This window comes from Podarcis pityusensis (genome assembly GCF_964106645.2).
Source record: "Podarcis pityusensis genome assembly, chromosome: 10".
NCBI lineage: Eukaryota > Metazoa > Chordata > Lepidosauria > Squamata > Lacertidae > Podarcis > Podarcis pityusensis.
In genome coordinates this window covers 17,242,670-17,266,915 of record NC_138035.1, presented here as the reverse complement: position 1 = coordinate 17,266,915, position 24,246 = coordinate 17,242,670, and the positions used below count along the sequence as shown (strand labels likewise).

Below are 24,246 nucleotides of genomic sequence, written 5' to 3'. Positions count from 1 at the left end.
TGTGGGAATTTTCAGCAAAGCCCGGAATCAAGAGTTTGGCTGATACTGGCCTGTGCATATGTTTCTTATTGAATTCAGCTGCCTTGCCAAGCTACAGCTACCTTCTGTATTAAAAGCAATTTGATCTGAGCGAGTAACAAGGGTCTTTGTCATTTGGCCAGACTTGTGAGTTCCTTGGCCAAATAAATACATGGTTTATCAAGAGCAGAATTGATTCTGGGGCTGTAGAAGAGAAGCAAGAAACCAGAATACCCAAAAGGGAGTTGCAATATCATTCTGTCTTGTAGCTGTAGTTTAGCATAGGTGCTTAAATGTCACAGGTAAAGTCACAATACTTAGAATCATAAAATTATAAAGTTGGAAGGGACCCCAAGAGTTATTCAGTCCAACTCCCTGCAAACTTTAAAGTTTTAAAGAATAGACAGATTTTTCTAGGTGATGCTTAGGCGCCATACGCACTATATATTTAAAGCTCCTGCAGCCAATTGGAAGCCACGGAACCCATATCAGACGTTCAGATTCCAAAGAACGTTCGCAAACTGGAACACTCACTTCCGGGTTTACGGTGTTTGGGAGCCAAAACATTTGACTCGCAAGGCGCGCGACTTCCGAGGGACGACTGTATATTAATTTTTAGACTAATGCCGGTGTATTCCACGTCTCCCCTCACATCCAAAGCAAGGTGCAGTCGCACCCCCAAAACATTATGGTAATTTGCTTGCGGCTTTAAAGTTCTGTATGATTTGTTCTTCTATGTAAGGGGTGAAGATGGGTGGCGGATCAAGGCCTGTATAGTTGCATATATGAGAGACGCTGTGCTGTAAAAAATTATGCAAAGCTGACAGTTAATTTTCGTAACGAAAGGAGGGCCTGTGCGCAATTAACTTGCTGAAGGAATTACACAGACAATTATCTTATATTTGGGGTAATGAGGAAATACCAGCTCTCTAAATTGATGTCTTGGAGAGAGTAAACAGCTACTTCCAGCCTGAACCTCATTTATAAAATGGATTGTATTTGGAAGTGTAATACATTTTGAAGGATAATGGATACCCTCCGGGGCACCCGCTAATTTAAAATGTGTCTATAGTTAAAAGCTTCCTTTTAAAAGGGCAATGTTGACACAATGGACATATCCTCTCATGGGCACCAGATGAATGTTAATTGCTATAGGCTGACAAGGCAACTCTTCAGAGAGTGTGTTGCTCTACCTGTGCTAATGCTAACTCTAATAGCCAAAGAAGAAGTGCCATATCTCTCAGCCACAAATATGCAAAACACACATGTGTGTCATCTGGTGCAGCGGAGCTGAAATGAATTTGCTCCCCATGATTTTCTGTGAATTTCAATGCCTGTTCTCTGAATCCTTGGTGAATGTTGTCTAGTTATTTAAAACTGCGGGAGGGAAGCCTTTTCCAGGCCAATGTCATATATTTATTTATTACTTTTCTATACCCACTTCCTCCAAAAAGGAGCCCAGGGCAGCAAAACTACGCAAGGGATAAAACAATAGAAGCAGACTGTGAATGATCTCAAGTAAAAACAAAATAAAATGGCTAGTTGAAAAAGGAAGGTCAGAAAGCATCAAAAGAGCTATATAAGAGGTGCCTCCAGCATAAGTGAATAATCATAGAGGATTATGCAGAATTATGTGGAAATAATCGCTCCCGCTAACTGCGAACTCAGGTGGTGTTAGTGATGACGTAGCTAAAACAGGCCCCTTCGAGGCACAAGAAGATAACCAGCTGCTTGGGGGAACCTTGCAGTTTGCAGAAGTACAAAAAACTTTAAGATAATAAAATATTAGGCAGCAAAATATAAAACAAATATGACCCAATGAGGACTGAGCATGCTCGCTCCTAGCTGAGGAATGTTGAGCTACATAGAGGATAAAAAAGATGGGAATGAATGGAATGGCATGTTCTAGAGGAGTGCATTGCTGACTGGAGGCTAGGGATGGGGAGGAAATTATTCAAGAATGCAAAGTAAGCAAGCTCACCTTTAAACAAGAACAGAAAATAATATGTGAACTGAAAAGCCACTGTCCTTTGAAAGTCACACTTCCCCGAATTCTGCGCTGCTGTTCTCCAGCCAAGTAGCGGGTACAGAACTTCATTTAATCAGGTAAAATCTGCATAGAATTGCACACATTGATGACGATAGTATCAAAGGTGCATTGCATTAGGAGAAATTTCTTGCAAAAATGTGCGCATTATGCAAAAATGCATTAGAGTTAGAAGAAGCGCATGCTAAAATGTTGCTGAATCTTCACAAGGGCTTAGAAAGAAAAGTCACAAAGAGATGTGGAGAGACAGAGAACCAAACTAAAGATTGGGAAAATGAGGAACCCAAAATGTCAGTGTTCTAGCATTCCTGCTAGAAGGTCAGAATCCAATGCAATATTTTGTTGCGGGACCCACTTGTAATGCTAAAATCAGTAGCTTATCTAAGTGAAAAGGCAGTGAAGCAACTGAAGAGTAAACAGGTTAGCACAGGAAGACTTCAGGAGCTGCATCTGAGCCTATGTGCATCCAGGCCTCTGAGTCCTCTTCAGATGCAGATCGGAAACGCAACATTGGTACCTGTGACTGGCAGGTGGGCTGTGTGCCTTTTAGTGCCTGTTGGTTGTTAGCATCCCAAATGTATTCATTCAATAACAGCAGATCTTTGGAAGTCCAGATGCTCTTAATTTGAATGAATACCTCCCTGAAACAAACAAGAACCTCCTTAAAGTGCTCTGCTGCACTTTAGTAGTAGCAGCAGCAGCTAACGGAGGTGTGTGAATGTATGGATCAGGCAGAGGGCCTTCTTGGTAGTGGCACCTGCCCTGTGGAACGCCTTCCCATCAGATGTCAAAGAAATAAACAACTATCTGACTTTTAGAAGATGTCTGAAGGCAGCCCTGTTCAGGGAAGCTTTTAATATTGGATGAATCGTTGTATTTTAATATTCTGCTGGAAGCCGCCCAGAGTGGCTGAGGAAACCCAGCCAGATGGGCAGGGTATAAATAATAAATAATAATTATTGTTGTTGTCATTATTATTACTATTATTATTATTATGGATCATTTCAGCATTCTTAGCACAGTGGTGGAAAATTTTGAGTTGTCAGTGCTGGGTGGGTGACGTAGGCAGAATTCGGAGCACAGATTTAGCTAGATTTATTGTCTTATTCTAAAGATAAGCTCTCCTTTCTTAAATGGGACAAGTCGAACACCTACCTGTTGAAAATATTCTTGGCACTGAAACAAATCAGTGCTAACAGGGTAGTTGCGGTGTGTGAGGGGGCAAGGCAGCAGTGGCCAACTTGGATCTCTCCTGACCTTGCCCCACTGCTGCCTTGCCCTGGTAATGCAGAGGGAAAGGACAAGAAAGGGTTAAGTTAGGTAAGAGCCAGCCTGGTGTAGTGGTTAAGAGCGATAGACTCATAATCTGGGGAACCGGGTTCGCGTCTCCGCTCCTCCACATGCAGCTGCTGGGTGACCTTGGGTTAGTCACACTTCTCTGAAGTCTCTCAGCCCCACTCACCTCACAGAGTGTTTGTTGTGGGGGAGGAAGGGAAAGGAGAATGTTAGCCGCTTTGAGACTCCTGAATCATAGAATCATAGAATCATAGAATCATAGAGTTGGAAGAGACCACAAGGGCCATCGAGTCCAACCCCCTGCCAAGCAGGAAACACCATCAGAGCACTCCTGACATATGGTTGTCAAGCCTCTGCTTAAAGACCTCCAAAGAAGGAGACTCCACCACACTCCTTGGCAGCAAATTCCACTGTCGAACAGCTCTTACTGTCAGGAAGTTCTTCCTAATGTTTAGGTGGAATCTTCTTTCTTGTAGTTTGGATCCATTGCTCCGTGTCCGCTTCTCTGGAGCAGCAGAAAACAACCTTTCTCCCTCCTCTATGTGACATCCTTTTATATATTTGAACATGGCTATCATATCACCCCTTAACCTCCTCTTCTCCAGGCTAAACATGCCCAGCTCTCTTAGCCGTTCCTCATAAGGCATCGTTTCCAGGCCTTTGACCATTTTGGTTGCCCTCCTCTGGACACGTTCCAGTTTGTCAGTGTCCTTCTTGAACTGTGATGCCCAGAACTGGACACAGTACTCCAGGTGAGGTCTGACCAGAGCAGAATACAGTGGCACTATTACTTCCCTTGATCTAGATGCTATACTCCTATTGATGCAGCCCAGAATTGCATTGGCTTTTTTAGCTGCCGCGTCACACTGTTGGCTCATGTCAAGTTTGTGGTCAACCAAGACTCCTAGATCCTTTTCACATGTACTGCTCTCAAGCCAGGTGTCACCCATCTTGTATTTGTGCCTCTCATTCTTTTTGCCCAAGTGCAATACTTTACATTTCTCCCTGTTAAAATTCATCTTGTTTCTTTTGGCCCAGTTCTCTAATCTGTCAAGGTTGTTTTGAAGTGTGTTCCTGTCCTCTGGGGTGTTAGCCACCCCTCCCAGTTTGGTGTCATCTGCAAATTTGATCAGGATGCCCTTGAGTCCATCATCCAAGTCGTTGATAAAGATGTTGAATAAGACCGGGCCCAAGACAGAACCCTGTGGCACCCCACTAGTCACTCTTCTCCAGGATGAAGAGGAACCATTGATGAGCACCCTTTGGGTTCGGTCAGTCAGCCAGTTACAAATCCACTGAGTGGTAGCATAGTCAAGACCACATTTTACCAGCTTCTTTACAAGGATATCGTGAGGCACCTTGTCAAATGCCTTGCTGAAATCAAGGTAGGCTACATCCACTGCGTTCCCTTCATCTACCAGGCTTGTAATTCTGTCAAAAAACGAGATCAGGTTAGTCTGACATGACTTATTTTTCAGAAATCCATGCTGACTATTGGTGATCACAGCATTCCTTTCTAGGTGCTCACAGACTGTTTGCTTAATGATCTGCTCCAGAATCTTCCCTGGTATTGATGTCAGACTGACTGGGCGGTAATTATTTGGGTCCTCTCTTTTCCCCTTTTTGAAAATAGGGACAACATTTGCCCTCCTCCAGTCTGCCGGGACTTCACCTGTTCTCCAGGAATTCTCAAAGATGACCGTCAGTGGTTCTGAGATCACATCTGCCAGTTCTTTTAATACTCTTGGATGCAGTTCATCTGGCCCTGGAGACTTGAATACATCTAAACTAGCCAAGTATTCTTGTACTATCTCCTTAGTTATTCTGGGCTGTGTTTCCTTTGCTGAATCATTTGCTCCAAATTCTTCAGGTCGGGCATTGTTTTCTTTATCGGAGAAGACTGAGGCAAAGAAGGCATTGAGGAGTTCAGCCCTTTCTGTGTCCCCTGTTTGCATTTCACCATCTTCTCCTCTGAGTGCCCCCACTGTTTCTTTGTTCTTCCTTTTGCTACGAACATACCCATAAAAGCCTTTTTTGTTGCTTTTAACCTCTCTAGCAAGCCTGAGTTCATTCTGTGCTTTAGCTTTTCTGACTTTGTGTCTACACGTGCTGGCTATTTGTTTGAATTCCTCTTTGGTGGTTTCCCCCCTTTTCCATTTTTTGTACACATCCTTTTTTAATCTTAACTCAGTTAAAAGTTCTTTAGATAGCCACCCTGGCTTCTTTAGGCACCTTCCATGTTTCTGTCTCATTGGTATTGCCTGACGTTGTGCTTTTAGTATCTCCCTCTTAACAAACTCCCAGCCATCATGAACTCCCTTTCCTTTTAGTATTACTGTCCATGGGATCTCACCCAGCACTTCCCTAAGTTTTATGAAGTCAGCTTTCTTAAAGTCAAGAAATTGAGTCCTAGTATGCTTGGCTGCTCCTTTCCGCTGTATAGTAAGCTTCAGAAGAGCATGATCACTCGCGCCTAATGATCCTTCCACTTCTACCCCACTAACCAGGTCATCAACATTGGTTAGGACCAGATCTAAAATGGCTGTTCCTCTTGTTGCTTCTCCCACTTTCTGGACAATGAAGTTGTCTGCAAGGCCAGTGAGGAATCTGTTTGACCTTATGCTCTTGGCTGAGTTTGACATCCAACAAATATCCGGGTAATTGAAGTCCCCCATTACTACTATCTCCCTTCCTTTTGCATGCTTGGCCATCTGTTCCAGGAAGGCATCATCTATGTCCTCCGTTTGGCTTGGGGATCTATAGTAAACTCCCACAATGAGGTCACTGTTATTCTTCTCTCCCTTAATTTTGACCCAAATACTCTCACTTTGGCTTTGAGGTTCTAAATCTTGGATCTCTTCACAGGTATACACATCCCTGACATATAACGCCACTCCTCCTCCTTTCTTGTCTGGTCTGTTTCTCTGAAATAGATTGTATCCCCCCATTTTTACATTCCAATCGTGGGACTTATCCCACCAGGTTTCAGTGATGCCTATTATGTCATATTTAGTTTGCTGAAGGGGAGTGAAAGGCGGGATATCAAATCCAAACTACTCTTCTTCTTCTTCTTCTTCTTCTTCTTCTTCTTCTTCTTCTTCTACTTCTACTGGTTAATTGGTTGCTTGTCCTGCACCTGCACCTAATTAATCATGTTAGAGTGAGTCAGCAAGCCTGTGAGAGTGACTCAGCATGATCTAAAGTCTAAATGCACTTGTGTTTGAAGCAGGTTTGCTCTGGGCTACAGCCTAGTATGGGTTGGAATGCTGTTGGAAAGACTATACTACGACTGTATGTAACTGCTAAGCTTTAAAACTGCATTGTACCCTACTTAGAACTGTCTGGTATTTTCCTGTTCCACTGGCACATTCCGCTGGCACACTGAATGGGCACTCTGCACGTGCTCCATCATGCCCCTCACCCATTTTCATCTCGGCGAAGGGCATTGCTCTCATTGTTGGTGGGACAGTGGGTTCTTGATGCCACCCAGGCCAATTATCTAGTTACTAAACATAGCTTTCCCCCCTTGAGTTGTTATGTTCACTTTTCCAGCTGCTGCATCACAAATTTGCATTCATCCATATTTTTTTTACAAAGGTAAAGCCCAAGGTAAGCAGAGGACAAGGTGGCACGGTCCCATTAAGACCAGGGCAGTTGATACAGTCGCCTCCGGTGAAGGACAAGATGCCTTCTCTCCCATTCTGACCTGGGGAGCTGGACCTTATGTCAGTGTAGCAGCAGAACAGCATCCTGCACTTCATTGGAGGGCAGCAGGCTAGCTGGTGACGGGGGGGTGGGGCGGACATTGTTCTGTCCTCCAATAACTTCACGTACAGTGGTGCCTCGCAAGACGAAAAGAATCCGTTCCGCGAGTCTCTTCGTCTTGCGGGTTTTTTCGTCTTGCGAAGCAAGCCCATTAGCAGATTAGTGCTACAGTATTAGCGGCTTAGCGGGCTTAGTGGATCAGCTGATAAGCGGCTTAACGATAAGCTGATAAGCGGCTTAACGATAAGCTGATAAGCGGCTTAATGATCAGCTGATAAGCGGCTTAGTGATCAGCTGTTAAGCGGCTTAGTCATCAGCTGATAAGCGGTTTAGCGGCTTGGGAAAAAGGGGGGGAAAGGAAAAAAACCCCTCAGGAACTCGCAAGACATTTTCGTCTTGCGAAGCAAGCACACAGGAAATTCGTTTTGCGAAGCACCTCCAAAATGGAAAACCCTTTCGTCTAGCGGGTTTTCCGTCTTGCGAGGCATTCGTCTTGCGGGGCACCACTGTATCTCCCTGTCCTGTGCTGCCTGAGGCATTCTGCCTAACAGTAGGGCCGGCTGTGGTCTTTCAAGACGTCTCGCACTGTTCACCAGGCCTGTTTTACAGCAGGAGGAAGCAATCAATCTCAGTCAGCCCCTCAAGTGTTGTTGCAAATGGATTAAGGCAGGAATTGGTGGCTCAGTGGTGCAACAAAACATTTAAGCAGGGTGCAAAAATGTCTTGGGTCTGCAGTGCCCACAGTGGTAGATCTCTGAAGTAAACGTCTGTTCAGGTTGAACGTTGATTTCAAACCAAGCCCACTTTCTCCTGTTCTTCCTCCCGTGCAACATCTATCTAGTGCCAAAGACAGTCAAAAATCAAAGGCAATGCCGTTGATCCAAGGAGATTCTGACAAATGTAACAGATTATGATACTTTTCTCACAGAGAGTAACTGGATTAAAGGATTGATCCCCCCCCCTGTTTTTTTCTCCCTTTCTCTCTCTCTCCCCCTTCCTCCTTTGTACTCTCAAAAAAATTGGTATCTTTCTTACAGGAGGAAATTGCTTCTCAAGTCTGAGGTTGTAGAGGTAGAGATGCCATTCTTGAGCATGACTTGGATAGTTCAGAGAGGGAATGGTTTCTTTCAACGCTAGACCAAAATATCTTAATGTCTGAGGCAGAGCAGCAAATGCAGCCCTCCAAGTCAGAGGGTCCATGATAGTGATGCTGGAGGCAGAGCTAGTATATTTGTCCCCTGCAATATTGTTCTTCATCAGGGTGGGGAACCCAAGCCTCACATTCACCTCATGTGAGAACAGGATACTAGACTAGATAGACCATTGACCTGGTCCAGCAAGCTCTTATGATGTTCTTATGCTAGGTAGAGAGGGTCTGTGTCTGAGTTTCCCTTCCCTAGCTCTATGTACTGACATAACACCCCAAAGAGGCTAATGCGTCAAGTGTCCATCAGCCACAACCCAACACTACTTTTCAGTTGCTGCATTAAGCTGCAGGTCACCCTTGGCTCTGTCACTCACTGATGCTGTAGCTCAAATCCTGAACCACCCTCCAAATCTCTTCATCAACTCAGAACGAGCAAAGTCCATATTTTGCCATCTTCCCCAACGTAAAAACCTTGAGTGGCGTGTCAGCAAGTGCTTTGCCATCAGTTCTTATAAGCCAAACCCCTTCGTTAATTATAAGTACGCATTCTCAGCAAGGGAGTAATTCAGACTGGCTATAATTCTGGTAAGATTTCAATAAAAAGCACTTACATTACTAGAGGCTTTTCTTAGAACTCTTCTGTGAGTCAATGTTATTTTTTTAAATGGACTGGCAGGGAAGTGCGACTGTGTCCAGCAACCTTCCCAACACGGTACCCTCCAGCTGTGTTAAACTACAAGTCCCATCAGGTTGGGGGTGATGGGGGTTGTAGTCCAAATCAGCTGGAAATCACCAGGTTGGGGAAGACTGGCGTAAAGCAACCTGGATAGCTCAGTTGGTTAGAGCGTGGTGCTGATAACGCAAAGTTTGCAGGTTCAATCCTTGAATTGGACAACTTCATATTCCTGCATTGCATTGGGGTGGACCAGATGACCCTCATGGTCCCTTCCAACTCTACATTTCTATGAATTACAGGAGGCTCTATGAAGCATCTCGAGGTAGGATGTTTGTGTTCAGATTAGGCCTGAACCCAAATGTTCCCTGTTTGACTGCGGGTGCTGAAATGGCTGGAGACATTTCTGCAATTTGTGGAGGGCAGGGGTAACCCAGCTCAGTGGAAGAAGTGTGTGTGCATTAGAAGTGAAAAGCACTGGTTGCCTGAAGCTGTCTTTATCCTGCCATTCACACACAGTAATTAAGAACTGTGATTAAGAACTCTGCAGTGGCAACTAGAAATTGTACTGACCCTGACTCCGTGGAATGGATGGGGATGGTTTGAGTGTCATGGTTATCCCACTGTGAGTGGGCTGGTACCACAGGATAGGGATGGAGAGATGTGACTTAACTTCTCAGATGTTTCTTTTGCTGGCATTTTTTATTTAATTATTTTGTCTTTTGCAGCTGTTGTCTTGGTTGTTGGTGATTAGTCATTTGCTATAATTGGGTCGGAGGGTTGCTTTATTGTTTGCTGATAATTTAGCCAATATTGCCATATGATATGCAAAATGAATTCTTTAATTTTGCTGACTGATTTTCAAGTTATATTTTGGGTTGCAATAGGAAGAAAGGCCATCGCTCACTGGTGGAGCATTTGATTTAGATATAGATGATGCTGGCTAAGGCTGGAAATGTCTCCTGCCTGAAACCCTGGAGAACTGGACTAGACTGACCAATTATCTCACTCACTCTAAGGCAGCTTCCTACGGTGGCACTGTGATTTTTGTTGTACATTTTGTCGTTTTTGTCTTGAGTACAGGGATATAGAAAGGTGGTTTGCAATTTTAAAATGAATTGAAAATGCGTGGCTGGGAACTGATTAGTGATGGGGTGGCAAGGATTGCTCATGTAGCTGCAGTTTACACCCCCTTAAGTCACCTAGGCATGGCACAAGGGAGCATTGTTTTCAGATAACTACAGGAGAGAGACCTAAGGGACGCAGATGGCGCTGTGGGTTAAACCACAGAGCCTAGGACTTGCCGAGCAGAAGGTCAGCAGTTCGAATCCGCGACGGGGTGAGCTCCCTGCTCCTGCCAACCTATCAGTTTGAAAGCACATTAAAGTGCAAATAGATAAATAGGTACCACTCTGGCGGGAAGGTAAACGCCGTTTCCATGTGCTGTTCTGGTTCGCCAGAAGCAGCTTAGTCATGCTGGCCACATGACCCGGAAGCTGTACACCAGCTCCCTTGGCCAATAAAGTGAGATGAGCGCTGCAACCCCAGAGTCGGTCACAACTGGACCTAACGGTCAGGGGTTCCTTTACCTTTACCTTTACCATTACCTTTACAGGAGAGAGAGAAATGAGCTACTTCAGGGAGAAGCTCTTCTTGATCCCTTAGGTCATGGGTGGAGAACCTGTGGCCACCCAGTTGTTGCTAGACTTCCAACTCCTGTCAGTCCCAGCCAACATGGCTAGTGGTCAGGGATGTTGGGAGTTGTAGTTCAGCATCACTAGGAAGCTGCAGGTTCAGGGGAACTGTAGGGAAGCACCCTGTTTGTTTGGAGCCTTGCACCTCCAACTCCTCTGATGGGCTCATTCATGCTTCCGTTTGTACCATGATTTGCAGGAAACCTGATTGACGTTTGTCCGAGTTTAGCAGTAAACAGCTAGACTGGTGACTGGGAGCGGCTGCCGAGACCACATAACTCCCAGTACGTTTCCGAGCACAATTCAATCAAAGGCCTAAACAGCCTCAGTCCAGTATACCTGAAGGAGCATCTCCACCTCCATCATTCTGCCTGGACACTAAGGTCCAGCACCGAGGGCATTCTGGTGGTTCCCTCGCTGCGAGAAGCCAAGTTACAGGGAACCAGGCAGAGGGCCTTCTTGGTAGTGGCGCCCACCCTGTGGAACTCCCTCCCATCAGATGTCAAAGAGAAAAATAACTACCAAACTTTTAGAAGACATCTGAAAGCAGCCCTGTTTAGGGACGCTTTTAATGTTTAATAGGTTATTGTATTTTAGTGTTTGTTGGAAGCCACCCAGAATGGCTGGGGAAACCCAGCCAGATGGGCGGGGTATAAATAAATTATTATTATTATTATTATTATTATTATTATTATTATTATTTCCCCGGGGAAAGCAGTGGGACCAAAACTAAAACAATAACCCCTGCTCAGACCTGTGCCTACAAATCACAGACCTGTGCTTACAAATTGCAGCACAAACGGAAGCGTGAATAAGTCCTATCTCTCACTAATTAAGATCACCCACTGATTATGTCTTCCTTGAGGACCCTCAAACAGGGTGCTTCCCTAGAACCCTCGCCTTCACAGAGACTTGCAAAACGGAGGCTGACTTCTCAGAGTTACAGACCAAGCAGGCATCTCTTGTAACAAAGAGGATGTTTTCAGCAGCGTCGCCATAGCAACAGTCAGATGTTGCTCCAACCCCCGGAATGAACTGAATGCATCATCATCAAGTTGGACCTTCAGTTGGATTCTTCCCACCTGGTACTTGTGATGCATAGATGGCCCACTTCACACCAAGAAAAATGAATCCATTAATATTTGGAAACGGGAAAAGCCTGTTAGAGAAGAATGGTGGTCTCTGCAATTTTTCAGGTGTTGCTGATTCAGAGTCTAATTCAGGATAAATACATTTAACCAAAGATAGCAATGATGATTAAAGGTGCCTTGGAGAGCTCTCTGTCATGTTGCAGGAACATGGGAAGCTGCCTTATAGTGAGCCAAACTATGGATCAATGTTCCATCTAGATCAGTGTCGCGTACAGTAACTATCAATAATTTCAGACAGGGGTCTCTCCCAGCCATACTAAGCCATCTTTCATCTTCCAGTTCTGAAACCACCCTCCCTCCTATTTTGCAGTCCCCTTTGTTTTCACCTTCACCTTCACCTTCATTCCACCTTTGCCTTCCTCCTTTTTGCAAACTGCTCTTGCACACAGACACATATAACCCCTGAGATCTCCCCACTGAATGCAGTTACTAACCCCCTTTTCACGACAGCATTTCCAAAGTCACAGAGTGCCCCTCTTGCCCCCCCCCCGCCTTTTCACCTTCACCCTCCTCCTCACAGGCTTCTTCAGCTCTCAGGGAGCACTAGATGGTTGTAATTCTTTTGTGGTGCTAGCACCATCTATCAGCGACCGCATGAACTACAGTATGATGACAGACCAGTGCATAGAGAAAAAACGAAAGATTCAGCATAGCTCTTCGCTGATCAGTCTGGAACCTGCTTGTGAAAAGAACTGCCTTCAAACTAGAGACAAACAAATCTCCCAGTTTTCATTTCTCTCTCTCTCTCTCTCTCTCTCTCTCTCTCTCTCTCTCTCTCTTTCAAATTTTAATTTCAGCTAATTCCTTTTCCACATCATTTTGCAATTTATTTTAAACTTTTCATTGAAATTCATCAGCATTTTAATACATATTTCTTCTTTTAAATCTAGTTTTGGCTAATGCATACGTTATTGCAAGTCCCTTCCCATAATACAATGAATTGTGTGCATGATGTTTTTAATGATAAAGGCATTGTTATGTAACACTTTTCCCCAATGTAATGCATGTCTCTACCTTTTTTTAGTTGGAGAACTGTGTCAGAAAATTTAGAGAATTCAGTGACTTCTGAAGGGTAGCTGCATTTCAGTTTGCATATTGCTCTTGGAAGTGCAAATTGAACCAACTTTCTCTTCCACCCCTCCTTCATACATGTTGTGAATCCACCCAAATTTTCAGATTCACCATCTCAGTCTCTGGTCTCCCTTTGGTATCTGTGTCATGCCCTCTTCGCTGTGTGCATTTCAGCTTTGGGTATTTTTTTCATTCCGGAAGGCTTTTATGATTAATTTCTGTATATGCTGACTTTGCTTGTCCTTAAAAAAAATGTTGTTGTTTTTAATGATGTTTAATGCTTGGATCTTACAGTTGATTTTTTGTTGTTGTTTTTGAGGCAATTATCTATAAGCCACCTTGTGAGATATTCCCACCCCCCAAAGAGGCAGAAAAGAAATATGCACATAAATACATACAAATTTAAAATTAACCTAGCGGGGAAGTGGTTGGGATTGGTAGTTCAGTATTATAAAGTATTTTCTCTGCCCTGGTTCTGTTAATTATGTCCTTGCCAATGGGCATGTAAAGCTTACAGAAATTAGCACTTTTAAAAGTCTGTTCCTATACAGACTTCATTCTTTTCTTGAATGTTGTATTTTCATTAATTATCTGTGAATGCTGTGACTTGTTTATGGATGCTGGGTAATTGACCTCTAGTCTCCCTGGCATGCAATTGTGGATGTTGTATGGGGCAATGGCATCAGGTACTCTGGAACCTGAACTGAAATCCTCCTCTTTTGAATTTGGTACCCAGCCTGGGACTGAGTCTACTGGGAGTCTTCTTCATGAGCAGAAGATGGGTGCAGCATTAGCCCTTGCCATAGTTCTCTGTCAGGTAGCATGAGGACTTCTGGACTTCAGGACAGGAACTTTGTGGTGATTTGATTCATTTGTCCACAGGGGATCCTGGTTTGGACATCTAGCATCTCCAGTTAAAGATTCAAGCAGTGAGTTGTGATAAATCCCTCTATTGGAGGACCAAACCACACAGTTGCATTACTCTGCTCTTAAGTGCAGGGTTTTGTTTTTAACAAATAGCACAGGTGACCTATCCAAATTAGGACCCTAGTATGAGGGTAGACGAGTGCTATCCCTTTGCCCTTGCTATAGGTCTTATCCAGGTCAATTTTTGCATTGACACAGCGTGTCCCATTGCAGCAAACGGTACGTTTATTGGCAATGTAAACTGTAGTTGCAGGGAGGGGCATGTCCCAGAGCCTGAGAAAAACAGCTGATATATTTATAGTGGGCTGAAAGTCCTTCCTGTGTATCACAGACATCTCCCAAGTCACTACAAAGTCCGGTGCATTCACCTCTCCTAAAATCACAATCTCATCTCGCAATAGCAGCTGTTTATTGTTCACGTCATTCATGTCCCCAAAGTCCCTGGATCCCCAACCTACTGGTTGAAAGCTTGCACCCTTGGCACTTACCACATATCATCTGCTTCAACATAATTGATTGGCTTGTCAATACACATTATGCAAAATATAGTAACTTAGAAATAGACCGTGAGATGAGGAATGCACTCAGTGCATTCAGTCGAACAGCTGATGATTCCTATTGTAGAATTGAGGAGAGGTGGCAAGCAAATGTGCTTAAGAATGCACTGTTGCATTAGGTGTGATGCTGTGTATTGAGGCAACCATGCACATATTGTGACCCACCCCATGTATTGTGACTAGCTAGGTACTTGATCCCCACCCATTTTTTCCAGAGCCAGACAAGCAGCAAACAGAAGGTGGAGTGTTATGGAGGCTGGGGCAGGCCACTATATATCATAGAATCATGATGGATGGACTATGTTCTGGGTGATAACAGGTTGAGTAATCCTGCATCCAGGTGATTTTATTGACGGACAGATTGCATTTATATTCTACTTTTTTCTCCAAGGAGATCAAGGTGGTGTACATGGTTCCCCCCCTCCCTGTTTAATCCCCACAACAACCCTGAGAGGTGAGTGAGGCTGAGAGCCAGTGACTGGCCCAACATCACCCAGTGAGCTTCATGGCCGAGTGGGGATTTGAACCCTGATCTCCTGGGTCCACGTCCAACACTCCAACCACAATGGCATCCATTTGTTTGTTTTTACTTAGTTGGGGGCCAGGGTGTGAAGACTTCTGACTGTACATGCAGAGCTTTCTGTCCACTGCACCATCTTCAGGAGTAATGTATGTCTCTTACAGCAGGCAGTGGTTACCAACATAGTTCCCTTCAGAAGTCATTGGACTTCAACTCCCACCAGCCTCCGCCAGCATGGTCAATGGTCTAGAATGATGAGCATTGTAGTTCAGCAGCATCTTGAGGGCAGCTTGCCTTCTGCCCCTGCTCTACAGGTATCTAAGCCTTTAGCTTGAATTTTTGACTTTCACAGGCAAAGCACGCGATCAAAGTGGGCATATCCCATCCATAGATGCTCCCCTGTTGTGCAAGCAGGAAGTCAAGCGGCCACCAAAAGAGGGCATGAACTGACTTGTCTCTTTCTGGTCGCTGGTCACACTGAAAAAGCAAAGGGCAATCGCTGAGCCACTAGGGCCTTTCCAAATTTCAAAGCCAAGCTGCTCCAGCTCCTGCTTTGTGAACCATTAAATTGCACTGAAGTTGCATGCTTGTTCATTTCCCCGCAGCTCAGCCCAGATCTCTCGCTTTTCCTGCTGTATTGATCCGTTTTTAATCTTTCTTAAGGTTCCAGCTGCCCATCTCCCTTCATTCTTACTACTTTTTGTTTTTAAAATGGCACATTAAAGAGCGGGAGAGAACGTAATACATAAACTCAATTGTGAACTTGGGTGGTTAGGTGTCTTTTGGATGGGGCCACCTAAAAATAAGATATTCTTGGAGGACTCCCAAGGCATGCAGAAATATGCAAAATTATAAATCAAAAGAAAAGGGAGGGGAGAAAAACCCAAACAGTTTGTAAAAGTGGAAACTCAGGGAGGGAACTGAGGCAGGAAAAGGAGGTTGGAGGTGGGCATGCAGTCTTCCCCTTCTGCCCCCTCCTCCTGATACTGACACATGCAATGACCCTGCAGCACCATGTAATGCCCACTGCAGCAAGTCCTGCCTTCTGTTATGGAGCACATGCATTCAATAATAAATGGGGTGATGGATGGAACACCTCTGCATCTCACAGTGTTTGAATCCAATATTCTTCTAGGAAAATGTGAGCAAATGCCCATATTCCTCTTGGTTAAGATTTGGTAGAATCTCCAAGAGCCAAAGAAAATTGGTTCAGGCCAGCGGTCAGATCTAGTCAATCAGTCATTGGTTATCTATCATTGGCCTGATGTTACACCCATATGAACATAAAAAGTGTATGTTGGAGGGACATGGGAAGCTACCTGATACCAAGCCAGATTATTGATCCATCTAGCTCAGTATCATCTACACCAGGCTTCCTCAACCTCAGCCCTCCAGATGTTCTGAGACTACAGTTCCATTCATCCCTGACCACTGGTTCTGTTAGCTAGGGATTATGGGAGTTGTAGGCCAAAAACATCTGGAGGGCTGAGGTTGAGGAAGCCTGATCTACACTGAGTGGCAGCGGCTCTCCAGGATTGCAGATGGGGGTCACTCCTCTGCCCTATCTGGAGGTGCCAAGCGTTGAACCTGGGGCTTTCTGCATGCAACCCTCTGAGCTGCACCCCTTCCCCCAAATGCAGAACAAGGAGCAAATGCGGAACAAGGACTACATGCAGTTCTTCCAGCATCATTAGTGTTTGGTGAGGAATTGTTCTCCTCACAAAAGAGAACAGCAGGTGGGATGAGGGGAGTCAGCTATTGAGATTCATACTACAGGGACCAATTAAGCACTGGCAGGGAACTCAGGGGATGATGCAATAATTGCATTCAAAGTTTTAGATTTATGCTTCCCTGACTCTGTGTGGAATATCCACATTCCCCAGCTGGCGAACAATTGTGTTGTAACTGCAACTATCGGTTTCCTGTGCTCATGTAATGTTGCATTCCTTTCACCCTTATATAAAGACCGCACTCATTAGCCAGTTCCAAAGTCTAATGCTTATCCCCTGTCCATGGTGCTGAAATGCCCAAGCCAGGCGATTGTGGCCTGTTGGGGGAATGAAAGACAGCTCACAACATGAGTGGTTGCAGGGAGAAAATCCCAGTACAGTCATACCTTGGTTACAGATGCTTCAGGTTGCATTTTTTCAGGTTATGGACCACTGAAACCCGGAAGTACCAGAACGGGTTACTTCCGGGTTTTGGCGGTCGCGCATGCGCAGAATCGCAACCCGCGCGTGCACAGACACGCCGCTGTGGGTTGCGAATGCTGCGGGTTGCAAACGTGCATCCCGCATGGATCACGTTCGCAACCCGAGCATCCACTGTAACACAATCATTGTTTTTCATCAATGAATTCTCCAAAAACTTGTTTGGGTATTGATTAAAACCTCATATATTGAACAACTACTGTTCATTCCTAACATAGAAAATCTAATCATCTACCTACCTACCTACCTGTCAGAGGGGTGTATGTGTGCGCAATTTAGACTAGAATTGCACTCAAGAATTGTACTATTGGGAATAATCTGGCATTGGTAAAGAGATCCATTAGATGAAGTCATCTATCTTCCCTGTTTATATCGTCCTGGGTTTTGAATAAGGCCTGTGTGGGAAGGAGCTTTTTAATTGCATCGTATAATTCATCTTGCACTCATTTGTGTATTTACATGTGCTTATTCACTAGGGAACAGCTAAAGTTTAATTGTCATTGCTTCCTAAGTAGCTGAGTAGGTGGATGCATACGGAGCTGGTAGTTTGTGCATATGGATTAGTCTCATGTCAGAACAGATTCCTTGCTGAGGAGACTGTACAGATTTATAGATTTTCTTAATTGCTTGAATGAATGCTTCACATCTGTAGAACATGCATTTCAAGCAACCAAAGCAGTCTGCAAATGTTACCTTTGTAATCATAAAAAAACAGCCCTTTCTAGTAGGATAGCATTATTACTCTACTATTTCAGGTGGAGGAGTGGGTGCATGTCTTCCACAATAGCCCCTGTGCTTTTAAGCGAGTGGAGATGAGATTTGGAACTGGGAATTAGATTACAGTACATTCCCTTAGCCAAGATACTAGGGAAAGAACCATCACTCAGTGGAGGAGTGTGCATTTTGGTTATACAGGAGGTTCTGATTGAATCCCTAACATCTTCAGTTAAAAAGGTCAAGCAGAAGATATTGGAAAAGACCTCTCTGCCTGGTATCCTGGAGGGCTAATCCTGGTCAGAATCAAGTGGACAATACTGGGCTAACTGGATAAAAGTTACATTCAGGAATTGGGTTTATTGGTTTAGATTTCCTGGTTATACTAATAACATTGGTTTCTATGTTCCTTGTACTGTATACTGCACTACCTGTTGCATTAAGGAACTGTAGGTTTTTGATCGATAGACTGTCATGCTAAATTTCATTTGCACCAATGGCTGTGGTGTGACACAACCATGGATATTATTGGACATGTTGCCATTCTTTAGGCACATGTGTGATTCTGTTCCCCCATGACTCACCCATGAATATGGCAGGAAGGAACTGTATGATGGATGTACTGTATGCTGGAATACTGCCCCAAATTCTGTCCCATTATTTTGTGGGTTAATGTGGATAAAATGGAAGCAATTTTTCTGGAAGCAATTAACATGGAAATGAGAGCTAAACTTCCACTGCATTTTGTTCACTTTTCAGAAGTGGCTTTTAAAAGGTAAAGGTAAAGAGACCCCTGACCATTAGGTCCAGTCATGGCTGACTCTGGGGTTGCGGCGTTCATCTCACTTTATTGGCCGAGGGAGCTGGTGTACAGCTTCCAGGTCATGTGGCCAGCATGACTAAGCTCCTTCTGGTGAACCAGAGCAGCGCATGGAAACACCGTTTACCTTCCCACCAGAGTGGTACCTATTTATCTACTTGCACTTTGATGTGCTTTCGAACTGCTGGGTTGGCAGGAGCAGGGACCGAGCAATGGGAGCTCACCCCATCGCGGGGATTCGAATTGCCGACCTTCTGATTGGCAAGTCCTAGACTCTGTACTCACAGCACCACCCGCGTCCCTTTAAAGATCACGTAGAATGCGAAAACAATCAAGTAAGGAAATGTTGGGGAGATAGAATAAAGTTTTGTCTGAATGCAGCTGAAGAGTCTGACCTGGTATAAGACAGTGTTCTAAGTTACTCTAGTGTAGTTATTGTATTGAATTAATTAATTGTAAATTTAGGCCACAATGTTTGGTCTGGGTTTCCTGAAAGAGCACATGCTTTAAACGATTGGTGGGTGGGGTAGGGGGAAATTGTTGGGACATCTTTATTATTTCTGTTCAGTTCTGAACTTCTTGCCCTACCCATTCCTGTGCTGGAATCATGACTCCTGAACTCTGTACCTGTTGCTGAGCCTATTCCATTGCTTGCCTGAATAAGATCTCTTTCTTACTTACAAGAGTCTCTGTCTGCATGTTTTGGGTGGGTGCCAGGACAAACGTGTAGATGAGACCAATGGATGGAAGATCAGGCATGATTGGTGACAGTTTGCCCCCAAGGTTCTCGACGTTTGCAGAGGAAGGTTGTGCAGGGATGTGACCTCTGAAGCACCACTGGAAGTGACAAATTTGCCACCACTTATTGCAGTGGGAAGTCACTGTGAGTCGGGACTGACAGCATCAGTATGGCAAATACACATTTCATTACTTCTGGTCAGCTACCTTCAGGATTTAATTTGTTAGTGTCACAGCTGGAGAGGCTGTTTCACACCTCCAGGGAAATTTGGCAAGACCTGCCTCCTAAACCAAATGATTGCATCTAGCCTCCTTCACGGTTTATTATTACAAGCATGACAAGCCCAAGTCATACCAAAGCCCTCAGAAAAGCTGGGAGCAGACAAAGACCTTCAATGTACTACTACCTGTTTGCTTTCTCTCCCTGCAGAAACACATCTCACAAAGATTTGAGGCCCAGCCTCCAAATAGAGTTAAGGCCAGAAGGTGTTTTGGACTACAAGTCCCATCGTCCTGGACTCTTACCTATGCTGATTGGGGATGGGATGAAAGTTAGTCTGGGGAGCATCGGAGGCGGGGGCACTTGGCTGGGGAAAGCTGGTTTACACCTTCAGTTTCATGGAAATAAGTGGGGAAACCTAGAATGTGCCACAAAATCTGTGTGCCTCCTCAACTCTCTTTACTCTCATATGTTCTTTCATTGTCAGTGGGTGGGGGATCTGAACCCTTCTAAATCACAAGAAAAGCCCCGCTGGGTCAGGTTAATGTTTCATCTACTCCAGCATCCTGCTTTCATAGTAGCTGCCCGGATGTCCATGGGAAGCCCACAAGCAGGTAAAAGGTAAAGGGACCCCTGACCATTAGGTCCAGTCATGGAAGACTCTGGGGTTGCAGCGTTCATCTCGCTTTACTGGCCGAGGGAGCCGGCGTACAGCTTCCAGGTCATGTGGCCAGCATGACTAAGCTGCTTCTGGCAAACCAGAGCAGCACACGGAAATGCTGTTTACCTTCCCGCTGGAGCGGTAGCTATTTATCTACTTGCATTTTGACATGGTTTCAAACTGCTAGGTTGGCAGGAGCTGGGACTGAGCAATGGGAGCTCACCCCGTCGCAGGGATTTGAACCGCCGACCTTCTGATCGGCAAGTCCTAGGCTTTGTGGTTTAACCCACAGTGCCACCCGCGTCCATGGGAAGCCCGCAAGCAGGACCCAAGCTCGATAACACTGTCCCCTCCTGTGGCTTCCAGCTACTGGTATTCACAACCATTACTGCTTCTGGCTGTACCCCCTATTGGTACATGAAGCAGAAAATAATGTTACACACCACCCCAATCTCCACAAGCAGCATAACATGACAAGGATGCCAGACAAACTTTAGCTTGGGTTTTCCTTTGGAAATGAGGCTCTGCACAGTTGGTGGTGTCTTTATGATATGTGGTTTGTTTACACATATGTGCAACCTGAGAATATGATGGAGACTGCTCAGAGCATTCATATTCCAAGAGGGTCTCTTGCTTCTCCCATAGGCACAGGAGGCTTGGGTCTCAGAACAGAGAAATCAGCCATTCTCTTTGTCTCTTTGTCACAGTCAGCCCATGTGGTGGTGTTCACCCCACTTCCTCTTCCTTGTATGTGAACCCAGCGAAACTATTCCCCTCTGGCATACATCGTCCAAACTCAGTGCTTTTTTTCGGAAAAAAAATGTTTAGGGGTACTCTCATATTGACTCAAGAAAATCACCGTTTTATAGTTCAAATCGGAGGGTGGGGAATACAGTAAATGGACAAAAGTACAAAGAACATGTATTTCCTCACACATTAAATGCTCGTTTCCATCTGTGACTCAGGAAACACCGGGAAAGGAAATGAGGCCGCCATTAGGAGTAGTAATGTAAGTGAAAATTCACTGTGTTAGAGAAGAAAGTATTTTTTTAATTAAAAAAATAGTTTCTTCTGTTAGATTCACAAAATGTTTAGGGGTACACATACCCCTGTGTACCCCCAGAAAAAAGCACTGTCCAAACTGAAATCCTAAACCCTTATTTGTCTCTGCCCACTAACACGCAGCTGGAGGAGGGGCTCCACCCCCTTTGCTGTCTGCCATTGAACATCCCGATGGCTCATCATTTGATGGGATGCTAGCAGCCTTTGTTCCCCCACTCAGCTAGCAACCACCAAGCTGGCTTGGCTTGTTAACATAGGCCAGGGGTCCAGTGTATGGCACAGTTTAACTCTTCAAGCATTGATTAATTCCAACTTTTATTGGACCCAGGAATTTAGGGTGTGACTTGCACCCCACAAAGTCATAACAATAAATCAAGGATTGCTAGTGAGTGGCAGAGGCCTAGCGGAGTATTTGCATTGCTGCCCATAACAGCCTTTTGTTGCTTTGAATACAAGAGAGGGTAAAAGAGAAGTTATGTTTGATGAGAAATTTTACATGAACAGGTAACAGATAGAGCTTGCACCTGGTTTCTGAGCACCTGGTTTCTGACTGGTAAGAATGATCTCCGAGAAACCAATCAGGTAGGGGAAGCTTTTATTTGTGGCGGGGCAGTGAATGACTAATACTTGGTGCATTATAGACAAACCTTTGTGATATTTGTTGACTTATTTCCGGGGGTTGGGGTGGTGATAGAGGATTTGTCACACTGCTGAAAGATTTTCAGAACTCCTTGCAGAAGGACACCTAACTGGCTGGCTAACATCCTCACTCGAGATGTTGCGAGAGCAAAGCCATTTCTGCTGTAGGAGCTGCAGAGCTGAGGTGTTTGAAGTTGCTCTCCTATGGACCATCAAAGGGCAAAGTGATTCAGAGGAGCTGGAAATATCACCTGGTGCTGACTTTTTGCGCAGCCAAGAGGTAGAGATCTAAGCATCGCCATGCCAATTAAATGAGGGGAAAGGGCTGGGAGAGATGCTGGAACTTTAAATGTGGTCCCTTTTTCATTATAATTACAGTCGCTGCATTTTGGAATTCCTGCAGACCTGGCAGTTTCCTTTCTGACAGATAGTTTGCAATTAATGAAAGGAAGAGGGTTTTATTTTCCTTCCAAATCAGCCAAAGAATTGATTTTCTGTGTGACAGATGGAGAGAGAGAGAGAGAGAGAGAGAGAGAGAGAGAGAGAGAGAGAAGGTTAAACTGTTCCATTTTCTTCTATACACTTGAGTGACAGAGTTGTCTAATATGAAAAGGATTGAAGCTTCATAGAAAATAAATTGGGTGAGCAGGAAAGATTTGGGCTTCCTTGTATCTAAGAATGAGTGGATTCCCCCTGTTTCTGTTCCTTCATTTTTCTGTGGATTCACTCTACTTCTCCCAAATTCCAGTGTAATTATAGCTTTATGAAGGAGACATGGGTGAAAAACCATTTTTTTAAAAAATAATAATAATAAAAACCCTCAGAGCCACACTATTTGTAAAAGGAGTGAAGTCACACAGTGGGAACAATGCCCCTGTGCTGGAATCAAACCTTAAAAACTGGGAGGAAAATCCATGGTGGTAGAGGAAACTTATGGCACTCTTTTATATATTAGTGTTTGGGAAGGAAGACTGGTATTGCCATTTAGGTTCGCCTGTAACACACTTGTAGCTTTAATTTCTATCGATACAGAAATAATTGTTGTATACCAGGGTCCTGAAGCTGAAGTCCCTTCTGTCGGCATCATGCCACATATTGGGTGTGATGTCAGAGATGGAGTGGGATATGTGGCCGGAGGAGGCGAGGAACCAGGAGGATGATTCAGGGCAAGGGGCCAGTGATTTGTGGGGTTCTGTCTGCATTGAATGCCACTCATTGCCAATTTCAGGGCCACTGCTGCCTTGCTCTGGGGGCTAGCAGCGCTGGCATGCAGAACAATCATGTTACAGGAAGCACCACAAAAACAATCAATGTCCAGAGCAGGGGTGAAGGAAGGGGGTGTGGTGGGGGCAGACTGCCCCGGATGTCTTCTCTGAGGGGGGTGACATTGTTGGGATGCGTCCAAGGAAACGGGGGCAATTGGCAGGCCCCCAGCTGGCTCCAGCCCACCGGCCAGCAGCCGGGCAATCTCCGGTCCTTGGATCAGCATGTAACTGCGACTCGAGCTTCAGAAACCTTCAGAAGCTGAGCACGCAAGCCAGCAGAGGGGGAAAACTCATCGCAATAGAAGGGCAGATAGAGGCTGTGTAAAGCGTATTTACAGGCATTTTATTCAGCATCAGGACAAAGGGAAAAACATGTCTTCTCCCCTACGTGTCCAAGCAAGCAGCATAAGCAAAAGCTATACACACAATGGAAGTTCCCAGCAAGCTGTGCTGGAAGGTAAACAGACATGTGACATACAACAACTCCACACATCTGTTAAGGTGGAACGGCATATCGTAATAGACATTTGGTGCGCCGCCGCCCGTGACTCCCAAGCCTACCCTGAGCTGTTGGGGGAAGGGGGGAGCTGCGCCACTTTGCCAGCCATCATTCCTCCTTCCCCCTTTGTTTTGACAGCTGGGGGAGGCTTGGGAGTCGCGGGCGTGCGGCGTGCCGAATGTCTGCCGTCAGCGGCTCACTCCGCTCCTGGCTGCAGGGCGCCTATCCTGCACCTGGGAGGGCACCCTCTGTGCCCCGCCCCCCTCAGGAGTGTGCCCCACCCTGGGCAGTGCAGGCTTATGCTCTGCCGCTGGTCCAGAGGTCCCCACATCCCTAGAAGCAGTGCTTAGAATGGCAAAACAAACTCTGTGAGTTTGTAGAAATGGCAACATTGACGGCAATTATTAGAGGCCACTCAAATCAGAGAATAATTAGAGAGTGGGATGGAGTGAAGGAATACATGAAAAAATATGGTTCCGGAATTGAAATATTAATAGAGAATTTGTAAAATATGCAAGGGGTAAGTAAGAAACAATAACAGAATCAACTGAA

At 45.0% G+C, this 24,246-nt stretch overlaps 1 protein-coding gene across 4 annotated transcripts in view; it reads left to right on the top strand.

Moving 5' to 3' along the window:
• PTPRO (protein tyrosine phosphatase receptor type O) overlaps positions 1-24,246 on the top strand; it is a 141,572-nt gene that overhangs the window by 40,595 nt on the left and 76,731 nt on the right. For 2 of the 4 annotated variants that reach the window (XM_081022692.1, XM_081022690.1), the window contains exons 1-2: positions 11,702-11,836; positions 15,031-15,180. The exons of 1 other annotated variant lie outside the window; for it this stretch is intronic. In XM_081022692.1, the coding sequence (XP_080878818.1) occupies positions 11,813-11,836; positions 15,031-15,180 (174 nt within the window). In that variant the 5' untranslated portion in view covers positions 11,702-11,812. Of the gene's footprint in view, positions 1-11,701; positions 11,837-15,030; positions 15,181-24,246 lie in introns of those variants that run through there. One more of the 4 variants, XM_081022693.1, reaches the window with a different exon arrangement.